The 14,178-nt window shown below is 38.4% G+C and overlaps 1 protein-coding gene and 1 long non-coding RNA gene across 12 annotated transcripts in view; one reads left to right on the top strand and one right to left on the bottom strand.

Moving 5' to 3' along the window:
• Window positions 1-14,178, bottom strand: part of LOC105488799 (HECT and RLD domain containing E3 ubiquitin protein ligase family member 1) — a 223,402-nt gene that overhangs the window by 164,798 nt on the left and 44,426 nt on the right. For all 11 annotated transcript variants that reach the window (XM_011753240.3, XM_011753230.3, XM_011753281.3 and 8 more), the window contains exon 2: window positions 26-981. In XM_011753240.3, coding sequence (XP_011751542.2) covers window positions 26-955 — 930 coding nt within the window. In that variant the 5' untranslated portion in view covers window positions 956-981. The remainder of the gene's footprint in view (window positions 1-25; window positions 982-14,178) is intronic.
• Window positions 1-14,178, top strand: part of LOC139364454 (uncharacterized) — a 114,714-nt gene that overhangs the window by 89,494 nt on the left and 11,042 nt on the right. The gene's annotated exons all lie outside the window — the stretch shown is intronic.

The following is a 14,178-nucleotide window of genomic DNA, read 5'->3' as shown; positions in this document are numbered from 1 at the left end:
AAGTTGAGATTTTTATAGTACGTACCAAAGAACGCCTCATCTGCATTAATATGGTCATAAAGCAGTCAAAGCTGATCATTCCTTCCTGGCTTGAGAGTAGTTTGCTTTTCTCCATGGTATGTACAACTGCCGAAGCTCCCAAAGCCATTTCTATCCATTCAAGAAGATACCGCAATGAGCCTCGTTGAGCTGCCAAACCAAGCAGCAACTCAGAAGCTAATCTACGACCTAAAGTGTCTGCCCCAGAATTAGGAATAGTTACTCCTTTAAGAAATGTTGTTACTTGCGATAAGCAGTCCAAGCCCATAGGAGGAATCTTGCTTTCATTTGCTAATGATAATGGTGGTAAAGAGCTCACAACTTCAATTGCAGTATGAATAACATCGTTGCAAAGACTGAGACCAGGTCCTGACACAGGCATCATCCAACTTTGTCTTAGAAGTGCAAATAATAAACTTAGACCAGTTCGAACACCCATTTCTATAAGTGCATCAGTGCTTGACCGGGGGCGTTCACTAACAGAATGGACATCTGCTGACCCAGAACTGCTCTCTGGAGAATGCTGCTGCTGCTTCACCTTGCCTTTGTCATGGTATTTATTAGAAAGTGCATAAAAGACACGCTGGAGTACAAGCAGTCGTTTTCTAAGTGCCCCAGCAAATGGGGAATCCGAACACACCATCTTTGCCAATGCTAGCTGGCTGCTAAGAAGGGCATCCAAATAGTGGTCCTGCTCATCACTTGAAAGAGACTCACGTTCAAAGTCTGGCAACTGTGGTCCTTTGAGGCATAAAACTTGTTGGGGCAAAGGTACTACTTCCTTATTGCTAACCAGTTTAGAATACAGAACAGCAACTCCCTCTCTTGTAGCAATAGATTCACTGTCCTCTGTAATCCAGGAGCTGTTCAAGTGTTCAAGCCATTTCAGCTTTACTGGTGGAATCATAGTTGCCATGTTGATTTATCCTTCAGCCATTAGTCCTGCAAAGGGAGAAGAGAAAACAGTCAAAAACATACAGAGGATTCATAAAATGTTCTAAAATTTCATCTTACATTACAATTAATTATTTCAAACTGGTGAAATGCGACCGGATGCGGTGGCTCATGCCTGTAATCCCAACACTTTGGGAGGCCGAAGCGGGCTGATCACTTGAGGCCAAGAGTTCAAGATGTTCCTGGCCAACATGATGAAACCCCATCTCTAAAAATATGAAAATTAGCCAGGCATGGTGGCACATACCTCTAGTCCCAGCTACTTGGGAGGCTGAGGCAGGAGAATCGCTTGAACCTGGGACGTGGAGGTTGCAGTGAGCCGAGATTGCACCACTGCACTCTAGCCTGGGCAACAGAGCAAGGCTCTCTCTCTCAAAAAAAAAAAAAAAAAAAAAAGTCTGGAAGTTCATGGCACTGTACGAATGTTACCATTTTAGCTTTGATAAATGTACTATGGTTATCTACTAAGATATTAACATTAGGGATAAATGGGTGAAGGGTATATGGAAACCGTACCATCTTTGCAACTTTTCTGTAAATCTAAAATTCCAAAACACAAAGTTTATTTTAAAAAACAGTAATTTCTTTAGATGTACCTTTTCCATTCAGTTCTGATTCCACTGTCAGTGTAACAGTGGGTTCTACACGCTGATGACTCCCAAATTTTTATCTCCAACCCAGGCCTTCTCCCTAACTCCAAATTCATATACACAGTTGCCTACTTGGCCCCTCCACATGGCTATCTGTTTCGGTTATGGCTGGATATCTCAAAATTAACATATCCAAAACTGAGCTCCTAATCTACCACTACCACCACCCCACCCAAACCTGTCCCTCCTATAGACTTCTTCCTCTCAATAAATGGTAACTCCATCCTTCTACTTCCCTAGGCCAAACTTTGGGACTCATAATTGTAGAATGGAACACCCACTTTGGAAAGGTGTCTGGCAGTTTCTCATAAAACGAAACATATATCTAACCCTATGACCCAAAAATTCCTCTCCTAAAGATTTATCCAAAACAAAACACAAGTCCATAAAAATACTTCAATCAAAATAGTGGCTGCCTCTAGAGGGTGACAGCATGAACTGCCTGTGAGGAGCTTGAGGAAACTTCTTGAGGTTATATTCTGTGTCTCAATAGTGGTGTGGAATACACAGGTTGTACATTTGTTAAAACCTAGTGGGCTGGGCATGGTGGCTCACGTCTTTAATCCTAACACTGAGGGAGGCCGAGGTAGGAGGACTGCTTGAGCTCAGGAGTTCGAGACCAGCCTGGACAACACAGTGAGATCTCGTCTCTACATAAGAAAACAAAAATAAAAAAATCAGTGAAAGTGCACTTGAGATTTTTACATTGCATTGCATGTAAACTTTACCTCAACAAATACTGAATAGTTAATGACATGCAAGCTGAAGTATACTTGAGGGAAGTAAATAGACATCTGTAATTTATTTTGAAATGCATCAGAAATAAGATGCATTGATATATATTTTTTATATATACACAAAATTTTTAATTACAAAATATTGCAGGGAAGGTGTCTCTCAAGCAAGTCCCCAGAATGTCACTTATGATAGCTGGTAATAGAGAAAGATCCTCAATCACTGAAGGGAATTTAATTTTCATGATATAGGCAGATCATCAAGAAAGCACTCCAGTGATAAAGATTCCAGACTACAGTAATTAAAAGGAGTTTCTTATTTCTCAATATGTCCTGTTAAATTCTAAATATAAAATCTGATGACACTTGCCTTCACAAGTTTATGATTACTATGCTTAATTCATGTTCCTAAGATACTCGGAAAGTATGCACTGAGGAGGGGGGAAATCATGATCCTCCACCCCACCCTGACTTCATTTGGTATTAAACACCAGCATTGTGCAGAGGACATAAAAGTGCCTTATTTACCTCCGTCCCTTCCCACATAAGCCATATGTAATTGTGCTCTTTTAAATTTGGAAGGTTTAATAGCTGTACAGGGATATGTTGTTATTCTAATTTGTATTTCCCTAATTACTAATAAATCTGAACATCTTAAATTTGTTGGTCATCTGGATATGCTCTTCTGGGAAATACTTATTCATGCATTTTCCTATTTTGTTATCTTGTCAACTTGTAAAAGTTTTTTGTATTTTATCACAGTCTGTCCTCAACATTGTAAATATTTCTTCTAAATCTATCTTTTACAAACACACACATCTTTTATTTTATAGCTTCTGTTTTCCATTCTTGGTCAAAAGAGTATCCCTGCCCCACTCTCACACCCAGATTCCACATGAATTCTAGATTATCATCACCTACATAAAAACCACCTTGATATTCTTGAGAGTTTTTTTTTTTAAGAAAACACCTGAGTCTTTAGTCCATCTGGAATTAAAATAAATTCTACATTCATCTGGAAGTTTAATACACTCTATATGGCACAGGCTGAGTCCAATTTTATTGTTTCCAGGTAGAAGGCTAGTTATGCCACCACCATTTACTAAGTAATCCAGGACTTCTACATAGTTGAAGGCAATGGCAGCTGCACAGCTATCTGCCCAAAATTTCATCCCCAAACAGTAAAAAAAAACAAGAAGGAAAAATTAAATTCTATACCAAACCACACCTGTAGCATAACTTGAAGACATATAATGCCAAATTGCAAATAATTGCAAATAAAAAGAGAAAAAGTCAACCAATTTAGGGTACATGCTTTCACCTCCATCCACCCACAAGGCTTTGTGGCAAGCAAAGGCAGACTAAGAAAAACTGCAGAAAAGACAGAGGAGAAAGGCTAGTGAAGGCACCTAAAAATGATTTGTAGTGACTCCCAGAAAGATTAAATCCACACCGTATCTGAAAACACTGGAAAAGTATCTGGGCAGATCAGAGCACAGGCTACAGGGAAGAGGTTTCAAGTACCTTTAATTTAAAGCAGAAGGCATGGTTTAAAAGAGCAGGTGCAATTTAAAAAGACGAGTGTTAAATAAGCATTTGTTGAAATGCAGAGGAAAGAAAAAGCAAAAAGGAAGAGAGAAGCATGCTTTAATAACTGAGCGGTGAAGGGTAAAAGAAGAAAAAGGGGAAATACTTAAGTGTCCTGCAAGACAAAATAGACCCATAAAATTGAAGACAGAACAACCCTTTCCTCAAGTAAAACAAACAACATTTCTGCTATTGTATTTGGACTTTGCTACATTGACTGAAGATAATGCAATTAAGAATATTATAAAATACTCAATACCATAAAAATGAACATAAGAAAACTCAAGTGCATACAGAGCTATTGCAGAAAACAAAAAAAAAAATTAAATTTCACATTTATCAATTGAAGGAAATTCCCTGATAACAACAAAGCAAAAGAAAGTTTAAGTTAACAATCCAAACAAAATTAAATAAACTGAAACATATGATGATATGAAAAACCCTGAATCAAAAATTCAAAAACTGAAAGCAGAAATAGACAAAAAGGAAGAAAAAGAAGAAAAGGAAAGGAAAGAAGAAAGGGAAAGAGGTAACTGAACTCAGAAAAGAAATATGAAGAAAAAGTCAAAATTATCTCAGCAATGAAGAATGAATTATAAAAGCATTCAAGGAAGAGTAGACTCAATGACATAAAGAAAAATAAAAAGGATCAGAGAGAAATAAGTGGAAACAGAAGATAAGAAAAAAAGAGTAATATTCACATTATTGGATTACATGAGGAAGAAAAACACAAACCAAACCAAACAAAAACAGAGCTGGTTTTATAGCTATAATGCAAGAAAACTTTCTAAAATAGAAAAAAAATCTGAATCAATATACAAGGTACTTGGGAAAATTAACCCAAACAATCAACTCCAAGAAATAGCCTAGTAAAACTATTAGATTTCAAAGATAAAGATAAAATCCTAAAGACCTCCAAGCAAAGAGATGAAATGACTTTAAAAAGCAAAAGAATTAGCCAGGCATTATTCTAAAACAAAATAGCACAGCAACAGCTTTTATAAAGCAAAAACTACAGGAGATGCAAGGAAACATAAATAGAAATGCTAATAACATGAGACATGAATATACCACTCTCAGTACAACATAGATCAAGTGAACAAAAATAAGAAAACAGAAGATCTAAACAACAAAATAATTCACTTCACCACTAATAGGATCTATTTCTGGATTCTCTATTCCAGTCCACTTGTCTATTCTTACAACAACAGCGACTTGATTAAAATACCTTTGAAAACGTATAAATGTTCTGATGACTGGTAAGGAAAGTCTCAAAAGTTTAAGATTATTTTATTCAGGCCAGGCGCGGTAGCTCACGCCTGTAATCCCAGCACTTTGGGAGGTCGAGGCGGGCGGATCACGAGGTCAAGAGATGGAGACCATCCTTGCCAACATGGTGAAACCCCGCCTCTACTAAAAATACAAAAATTAGCTGGTCGTGGTGGTGCGCGCCTGTGGTCCCAGCTACTTGGAAGGCAGAGGCAGGAGAATCGCCTGAAAGCCAAGATCACACCACTGCACTCCAGCCTGGTGACAGAGGGAGACTCCGTTTCAAACAAACAAACAAACAAACAAACATAAGATTATTTTATTCAATTATATGCCATCCCTTCCAACACACTACTGAGGTTCTAATCTGAATTGCATTAGATTTATGTATTTTCAGAAAATAGACATTTTTATGAAATTTGTTCATCCAAGGACAAAGTGTGCCTATTTGTTCCTATCCTATTTTAGATTTTCTTCATGTAAGTCCTGTGCTCTTCTGTTGATTCTTAAGTATTTCTGATTTTGTGATTACTATGAATGGAATTTCCTCATTTCCATTTCTGGCTAATTACTGCTATATAGTCATCTGGGTAAATCCATATATTTTCCAAAATTATACAAAAATAGAACAGGAAATGAATCAAAGAAACAGAGGCCATCTAACAACAGGAAACAAAGGAAGAAAACAAGCAAGTATTAAAATGGTAAAACAGATACTAAAGGTCAGCTATAAGACCAAGCACAGCTACTACATCAACATCTGTAAAATTCACCTATTAAAACCAAAAGACAAAGATTGATACAAAATAATAACAATAATCTATATGCTAATTGAACAAAACATACATGAAAGTAGTTATGGCCCAAAATTTATAATCTCTGCTATAAATTAAATGTATATAACTATAAATCTAATAGGGTATACATTTTAAAAATGATTTACTTATCTATAAGCAATGGATCTAAAACAAGTGATTTCAAAATGTTGAAGATAAAATGTAGGGTAATGATATAACAAACAAATGCAACCAAAAAGAGTATCATCTATTAGGTAATAAATAGGACAAAAAGGGTTACTTAGTAACGATGAACAGTATAATCACTAATAAGATAAAACTATCACAAACCTTTACGTACAAGCAGAGTAATAAAACAATGAAGCGGAAACCACAGAAAACATAGGAAAAATGGCAACCACAGTAATAGAGACTTAAATACAGCCATACCTCAATTATGGCACTTGACTTTACTGTGCTGTACAGACACTGCATTTTTTTTTTTTTTTACAAATTGAAGGTTTATGACAACCCTGATTTGAGCAAGTGTATTGGTGTCATTTTTCCAAAAATATATGTTCACTTCATGTAACTGTGTCACATTTTGGTAAGTAATTCTTACAATATATCAAACTTTTCTTTTTTTTTTTTTTTTTTTTTTGAGACGGAGTCTTGCTGTGCCCCAGGCTGGAGTGCAGTGGCGCGATCTCGGCTCACTGCAAGCTCCGCCCCGCCGGTTTCACGCCATTCTCCTGCCTCAGCCTCCCAAGTAGCTGGGACTACAGGCGCCCGCCACCTCACCCGGCTAATTTTCTTGTATTTTTAGTAGAGACGGGGTTTCACCGGGTTAGCCAGGATGGTCTCGATCTCCTGACCTCGTGATCCGCCCATCTCGACCTCCCAAAGTGCTGGGATTACAGGCTTGAGCCACCGCGCCCGGCCCAAACTTTTCATTATTATTATAACTGTTATGGTAACCTGTAATCAGTAAGCTTTGATTGTTACTATTGTAATTGTGTGGGGGTGCCACAAAGCACACCCATATAAGACGGCAAACTTAATCGATAAATTGCATGTGTTCTGACTGCCCCACTAATCAACCATTCCCCAGTCTCCCTATCCTTGGGAGTCCCTATTGCCTAAGACACAACAATATTGAAATTAGGCCAACTAATAACCCTACAATCGCCTCTAAGTATTCAAGACAAAGGAAGACACCATGTCCCTTTAAATCAAAGGCCAGAAATGATTAAGTTTAGTGAGGAAGGCAGGCCAAAAGCTAAGCCTCTTTCGCCAGTTACCCAAGTTGCAATGCAAAGGGAAAGTTCTTAAAGAAACCAGAAGAGCCACTCCAATGAATACATAAATGATAAAGAAGTGAAATCGCCTTTTTCCTGATATGGGGAAAGTTTAAGTGGTCTGGATAGAATATCAAACCAGCCACAACATGCCCTTAAACCAAAGCCTAAGCCAGAGCAAGGCCCTCTCTTCAACTCTATGAAGGCTGAGAGAGGTAAGGAAGATGAAGAATTGTTTGAAGTTAGCAGAGGTTCACTCATGAGGCTTAAGGAAAGAACCTGTCTCCACAACATAAAAGTGCAAGGTGAAGCAGCAAGTGCTGATGTAGAAGCTGCAGAAAGTTATCCAGAATATCTACCTAAGGTAATTGATGAAAGTAGTTACATTAAACAACAGATTTTCAATGTGGACAAAATAGCCTTCTATTGGAAGATGCCATCTAGGACTTTCACAGCTAGAAATAATTCAATACCTGCCTTCAAAGGACAGGTTGAGTCTCTTGCTAAGGGCTAATGAAGCTGGTGGACTTAAAGTTGAAGCCAATGCTCTTTTACATTCTGAAAAACCTAGGGCACCTAAGAAGTATTATAAATCTACTCTCCCTGTGCTCTATAAATGCAACAACGAAGCCCGGATGACAGCACATCTGTTTACTATACAGTTTACTAAATATTTTAAGCCCACTGTTAAGACCTACAGCTCAGAAAAAAGTTTCCTTTCAAAACATTACTGTTCACTGACAATGCACCCAGTCACTCAAGAGCTCTACTGGAGATGTACAAGCAGATTCACGTTGTGTTCATGCCTACTAAACACAACATCCATTCTGCAGCACATGGATAAAGAAGTCATTTTGATTTTCAAGTCTTATTATTTAAGAAATACATCTTGTAAGGCTACAGCTGCCATAGATAGTGATTCCTCTGAGATCTGGGTAAAGTCAATAGAAAATGTTCCGGGAAGGATTCACCATTGTAGATGCCATTAAGAGCATCCATGGTTCATGGGGAAAAGGCCAAAGTATCAATATTAACAAGAGTTTGGAAGAAGTTGATTCTAACCCCCACGGATGACTTTGAGAGGTTCAATACTTCAGTGGAGGAAGTAACTGCAGACATCATGGAAATAGCAAGAGAAGTAGAATTAGAAGTGGAGACCGAAGATGTGACTGAATGCAGCAATCTCATGATAAAACTTTAACGGATGAGGTGCTTCTTATGGATGAGCAAAGAAAGTAGTTCATTGAAATGAAATATATTCCTGGTGAAGATGCTGTGAATATTACTGAAATGACAACAAAGGAATAGAATATTACATAAATTTAACTGATAATGCAGTAGCAGAGTTAGAGAGGACTGACTCCTTTTGAATTTTGAAAGAAGTTCTACTGTGGGTAAAATGCTATCAAACAATGCATGCTACAAAGAAATCATTCATGAAAGGAGGAGCCAATCAATGCAGCAAACTTCACTGTTGTCTTATTTTAAGAAATTGCCAAAGTAATCCCAACCTTTCAGCAACCACCATCCTGATCAGTCAGCAGCCATCAACATCAAGGCAAGACCCTCCACGAGCAAAAACATTACAACTCTTTGAAGGCTCAGAGGACTCTCAGCACTTTTCAGCCAAAAAAAGAAAAGTACTTTTTAATTTAGGTACGTACATTTTTTAGACATAATACTATTGTACACTTAACAGACTACAGTGTACGCTACACATAACCTTTATATACACTGAGAAACCAAAAAAACTGTGTGACTTGCTTTACTATGACATTGGCTTTACTGTGATTTATTTGCTATGCTGTACTTTTCGTTTTATTGCAGTGGTCTGGAACTAAACCACAGTATCTCTAAGGTATATGCCAGTACTTGACAAATAAGGCAAAGTACAACAGTATATAAACTTACCAGTCCTTAAATCTATTGGTAGACCATGAATTCCTTTGAGAATCTGATAAAAGTTGTGGACCCCGACTCCCCAAAGAATAAAACTCATGCTCATACTCATAAAAATGAGCAAATTTCCAAAGGTTTCCTGGATGTCCTGAAGTCATCTATGTAATCCAAAATGATAAATCTAATCTAAAATATCATGCATATCCTAAAATATGTTCTTTTTATGTACCAGTGGAAAATATTTTCAAATTGACCATTATACAACAAATAATTCAAAAATATACACATAATTTAGACCACAGTTCTAGCCAGAAAGTAGTGAAACCAAAAAGTATTTACAAAACAAGTAAAAGGAAGCAATCTTCAAGACACACTGTTAAAAAAGAAAAATATGCAGTTTCTGTATACTGTAATAGTTCATATACAGTAATACAACTATATTGAAAAGGGTTTATATATTCATATATCATGTTCATAAATGCATGGAATAAACGCTGAAAACATTTTTTTAAAACCTAGGAACACTAGTTGCCTCTGGGGGAAGGAGAACTGGGTTACTGGGAGCTGGGGTAGGAAAGATATCTGCTCTTCACTGCAAAAACTTGAATTTCTTATATGTGCATGTATTATCAGTGCAAATTTTTTTTTCTTTTTGAGATGGAGTCTCACTCTTGTCACCCAGCCTGGAGTGCAGTGGCGCAATCTCGGCTCACTACAACCTCTGCCTCCCGGGTTCAAGCGACTCTTGTGCCTCAGCCTCCCAAGTAGCTAGGACTACAAGCGCCTGCCACCAAGCCCAGCTAATTTTTTTTGTACTTTTAGGAGAGTTGGGGTTTCACTGTGTAGGCCAGGATGGTCTCCCTCTCCTGACCTCAGGTGATCCACCCACCTTGGCTTCCCAAAGTGCTGGGATTACAGGCGTGAGCCACTGCGCCTGGCCTATCAGTGCAAATTTTTAAAAAACATTTTTAAAGAAATCCAAAACAAGGCAAAAGCTAAATATTTGGAAACTAAGTTTCTTAGACAAAGAGAGGAAGGGGAAAGGAGTTACAAATTATCTAGAAAGTTACATAAAGGAAACATTTATCAAAATAAAGGGAATGTAGTCAAAGTTGACTCAAATAAATATATAAAGACTTAAATGCTCCATTTAAAAGTAAGAATTAAATGAAAGTCAGGTGTGGTGGCTCACTCCTATAATCCAAACATTTTAAGAGGCCGAGGTGGGAGGAAGCTTTAGGCCAGGAGTTCAAGACCAGACTGAGCAACGTAGCAAGACACTGTCTCGACAAAATGTTTAAAAATTATCTGGGCGTATGGTGGTACACGACTGTGGTCCCAGCAACTTAGGCTTGGGAGGGAGGATCACTTGAGCTCAGAAGTTCAAAGCTATGAGCTATGATTGCACCACTGCACTCTACTCTGGGCGACAGGATGAGGCCAAGTCTCTTTAAAAAAAATTAAATATATTAATAATTCAATTCAAAAATAGAAAAACAAAATAAGAACATTAAGCTGGGCATGCTGGCTAACACCTGTAATCCCAACGCTTTGGGAGGCCATGGTGGGTGAATCACTTGAGCTCAGGAGTTCAAGACCAGCCGGCACAATATGGAGAAACCCCATTTCTACAAAAAATACAAAAAATTAGTCAGGCATGGCAAGGCATGATGTGGTCCCAACTACTCGGGAGGATGAGGTGGGATGATCCCTTGAGCTCAGGAGGTCAAGGCTGCAGTGAGTCAAGATCATGCCACTACACTCCAGCCTGGGCACAGAGTGATACCCTGTCTCTAAATAAATAAATAGGGAAGCAGAAGGGGAAGAAAAGGGAAATTGGTAAATTAGAAAAATTCAAAAACAACAGGATGGATATCTCAGAGAGATGATTTTTCTTTTTCTTTTTTAGAGACTGGGGTCTCACCGTGTTGTCCAGGCTGGTCTTGAACTCCTGGACTTAGACAATCCCCACTTTGGCCTCCCAAAGTGCTGGGATTACAGGTGTGAGCCACCAGGCCCGGCCCAAGAGATAATTCTTTAGTGGAAAAAATGAAAACAATTAGCTAACAAAATTAAGGGAAAAAAAAGACAAAACATAAGGTACTCAATATTATAAATAAGAATGGAAAGATAAGCTGGATGCACTGCAGAGTGCCTGTAGTCCCAGCTACTTAGCAGGTTAAAGTGAGAGGATTGCTGGAGGCCAGGAGTTCGAGGCTGCAGTATGCTATGATTGTGCCTGAGAATAGCCACTACACTCCAGGCTAGGCAACACAGCAAGATCCTGTTTCTATTTTTTTTTTTTTTAATTTAAAAAAAAGGAAGAATGGAAAGACAGCTATGAAGAGCAGTTTGGTGGTGTTACCTCAAAAAATTCAAAATAGAGTTTCCATATGGCCCAACAATTCGACTCCCAGATCTATACCCAAGTAAACTGAAAACTTGTACACAGTCATTGGAGCATTACTCGTAATAGCCAAAAAGTGGAAACAACACAAATGACCATCAAGATATGAATGAATAAACAAAATGTCGTATAATCTATACAGTGGAATATTAATCAGCCATAAACAGGAATGAAATACTGATAAATGCTATACTTTGAGCCTTGTAAACATTCTGCCAATTGAAAGATGTCAGACATAAAAGGCTACATACTGTATGATTCTATTTATAAGAAATGTACAGGATGGCCAAATGCATACAGATAGAAAGTAGAATAGTAGTTGCCAGAGGCTAGATAGGAAGGGAAAATGGAGAAACTGGTTAGTGAGTATTTTACTTTGGAATTATGAAAATGTTTTGGAACTAGATAGAGATGGTAGTTGCACAATACTGTGAAAGTACTAAATGCCACTAAATCGCTCATTTTAAGATGGTTAATGGTACGCGATGTGAATTTCAACTCGATTATTGACTGATTGATTGACTGATTGAGACAGAGTTTCACTCTTGTTGCCCAGTCTGGAGTATAATGGCATGGTCTCAGCTCACTGCAAACCTCTGCCTCCCAGATTCAAGCAATTCTCCTGCCTCAGCCTCCCAAGTAGCTGGGATTACAGGCGCCCACCAACATGCCCGGCTAATTTTTGCATTTTTAGTAGAGACAGAGTTTCACCATGTTGGCCAGGCTGGTCTTGAAGTCCTGACCTCAAGTGATCCGTCCACCTTGGCCTCCCAAAGTGCTGGGATTACAGGCATGAGCCACCATCCCCAGCCTCAATAAGTTATTATTATTATATTATTATTTTTGAGATAGAGTCTCACTCTGTCACGAAGGATGGAGTGCAGTGGCACGATCTTGGCTCACTGCAGCCTCCACCTCCAGGATTCAAGAGATTCTCCTGCCTCAGCTTCCTGAGGAGCTGGGACTACAGGTGTGCACCACCACACCCGGCTAATTTTTGTATTTTTAGTAGAGAAGGGGGTTTCGCCATGTTGGCTAGGCTGGTCTCAAATGCCTGACCTCAGGTAATCCACCCACCTCAGCCTACCGAAGTGCTAGGATTACAGACATAAGCCACGATGGCCGACCAATAAATCATTTAAATTAAAAATATATATATATGGCAGATTAATGCTTCCCCAAAATGAACTGAGGGTTATGTTACTAAAAGAAGAGAGAATTAATGGTGGGTAAACAAATAAAAAAAGTTGGTTACATCAAGAATGACTCTGATGAGTCAAAATATTACAGAGCCAGACTTGGTGGCACACGTCTACAGTCCCAGCTACTTGGGAGGCTGAAGCAGGAGGATCACTTGAGGCCAGGAGTTCAAGGCTGTAGTGCACTATTATCACTCCTGGATAATACAGCAAGACTCCATCTCTTTAAAAAAAAAAAAAAAAAAAAAAAACTTACTAACCTGGACAATATGGCAAAATCCTGACTCTACAAATAATACAAAAAATTAACCAGGCGTGGTGGTGCATGCCTGTGGTCCCAGCTACTGGGGAGGCCACCTGAGCCCAGAAGGTCAAGGCTGCATGAGCCAATATTGTGCCACTGCACTCCAGTCTTGGCGACAGAGTGAGATCCTGTCTCAAACAAACAAACAAAAAAAACCTTACAAGCCAGTTTCATCAAATTGAATTCAAAGGAAAGAAAGTTCAAGTGCATTTAAAGAATAGGAAGTAGATCAGAATAGCTAGAATACGTAAAGACATTAATATAAAATTGTAGAAAATGAAAGCAGTTCAGAATGTGAAAAAGTTAACAAACAAATGAATTTTGATTTTTATTCTATAATCTATTACAAGTCAGACTGATTTGGGGAACAAAAGTGTTATCTGCACCTAACACAGCATCTGATACCTATATGCCCTCAACGAAGGATGCATTTCAAAAAGCCCCAATTTGACAGTTGTTTACTGTAAATTAGAGAATGGGGATAATATAGTTGGGATACTACTGAAATAAATCAGTAATGAGATTTAAAGAAACTATACTTGCAACAAAACAAAGCTCTGATTGTTTTAAGGAAGAATTCTATCTATTATGACTTCAACAGATAATTCCTAAGCTACTTTAAATGTTTTAGGGCATAGAGCAAAGAGTCTCAGTTCTTTTTAAGCAGTCAATAAAGTAACAATACCAAAACTCAACGAAGCACAAAAAGTACAACTGTAATACTACCACAATTGTGGATTTCATAATCTACAATTAATAAAAATCTGCAATTAAAAATATTAGCAGCCGGGCGCAGTGGTTCATGCCTGTAATCCCAGCACTTTGGGAGGCTGAGGCAGGTGGATCACCTGAGGTCAGGAGTTCGAGACCAGCCTGACCAACATGGTAAAACCCCCATCTCTACTAAAAATACAAAAATTAGCTGGGTGTGGTGGCAAGTGCCTGTAATCCCAGCTACTTGGGAGGCTGAGGCAGGAGATCATGCCACTGCACTCCAGCCTGGGCAACACAGCAAGACTCCGTCTCAAAAAAAAAAAAAAATTAGCAAGGAAAACGAGAAAG

This window comes from Macaca nemestrina, chromosome 7 (assembly GCF_043159975.1).
Source record: "Macaca nemestrina isolate mMacNem1 chromosome 7, mMacNem.hap1, whole genome shotgun sequence".
NCBI lineage: Eukaryota > Metazoa > Chordata > Mammalia > Primates > Cercopithecidae > Macaca > Macaca nemestrina.
The sequence above is the reverse complement of the archived record's forward strand: the minus strand, read 5'-3'. Positions and strand labels throughout refer to the sequence as shown.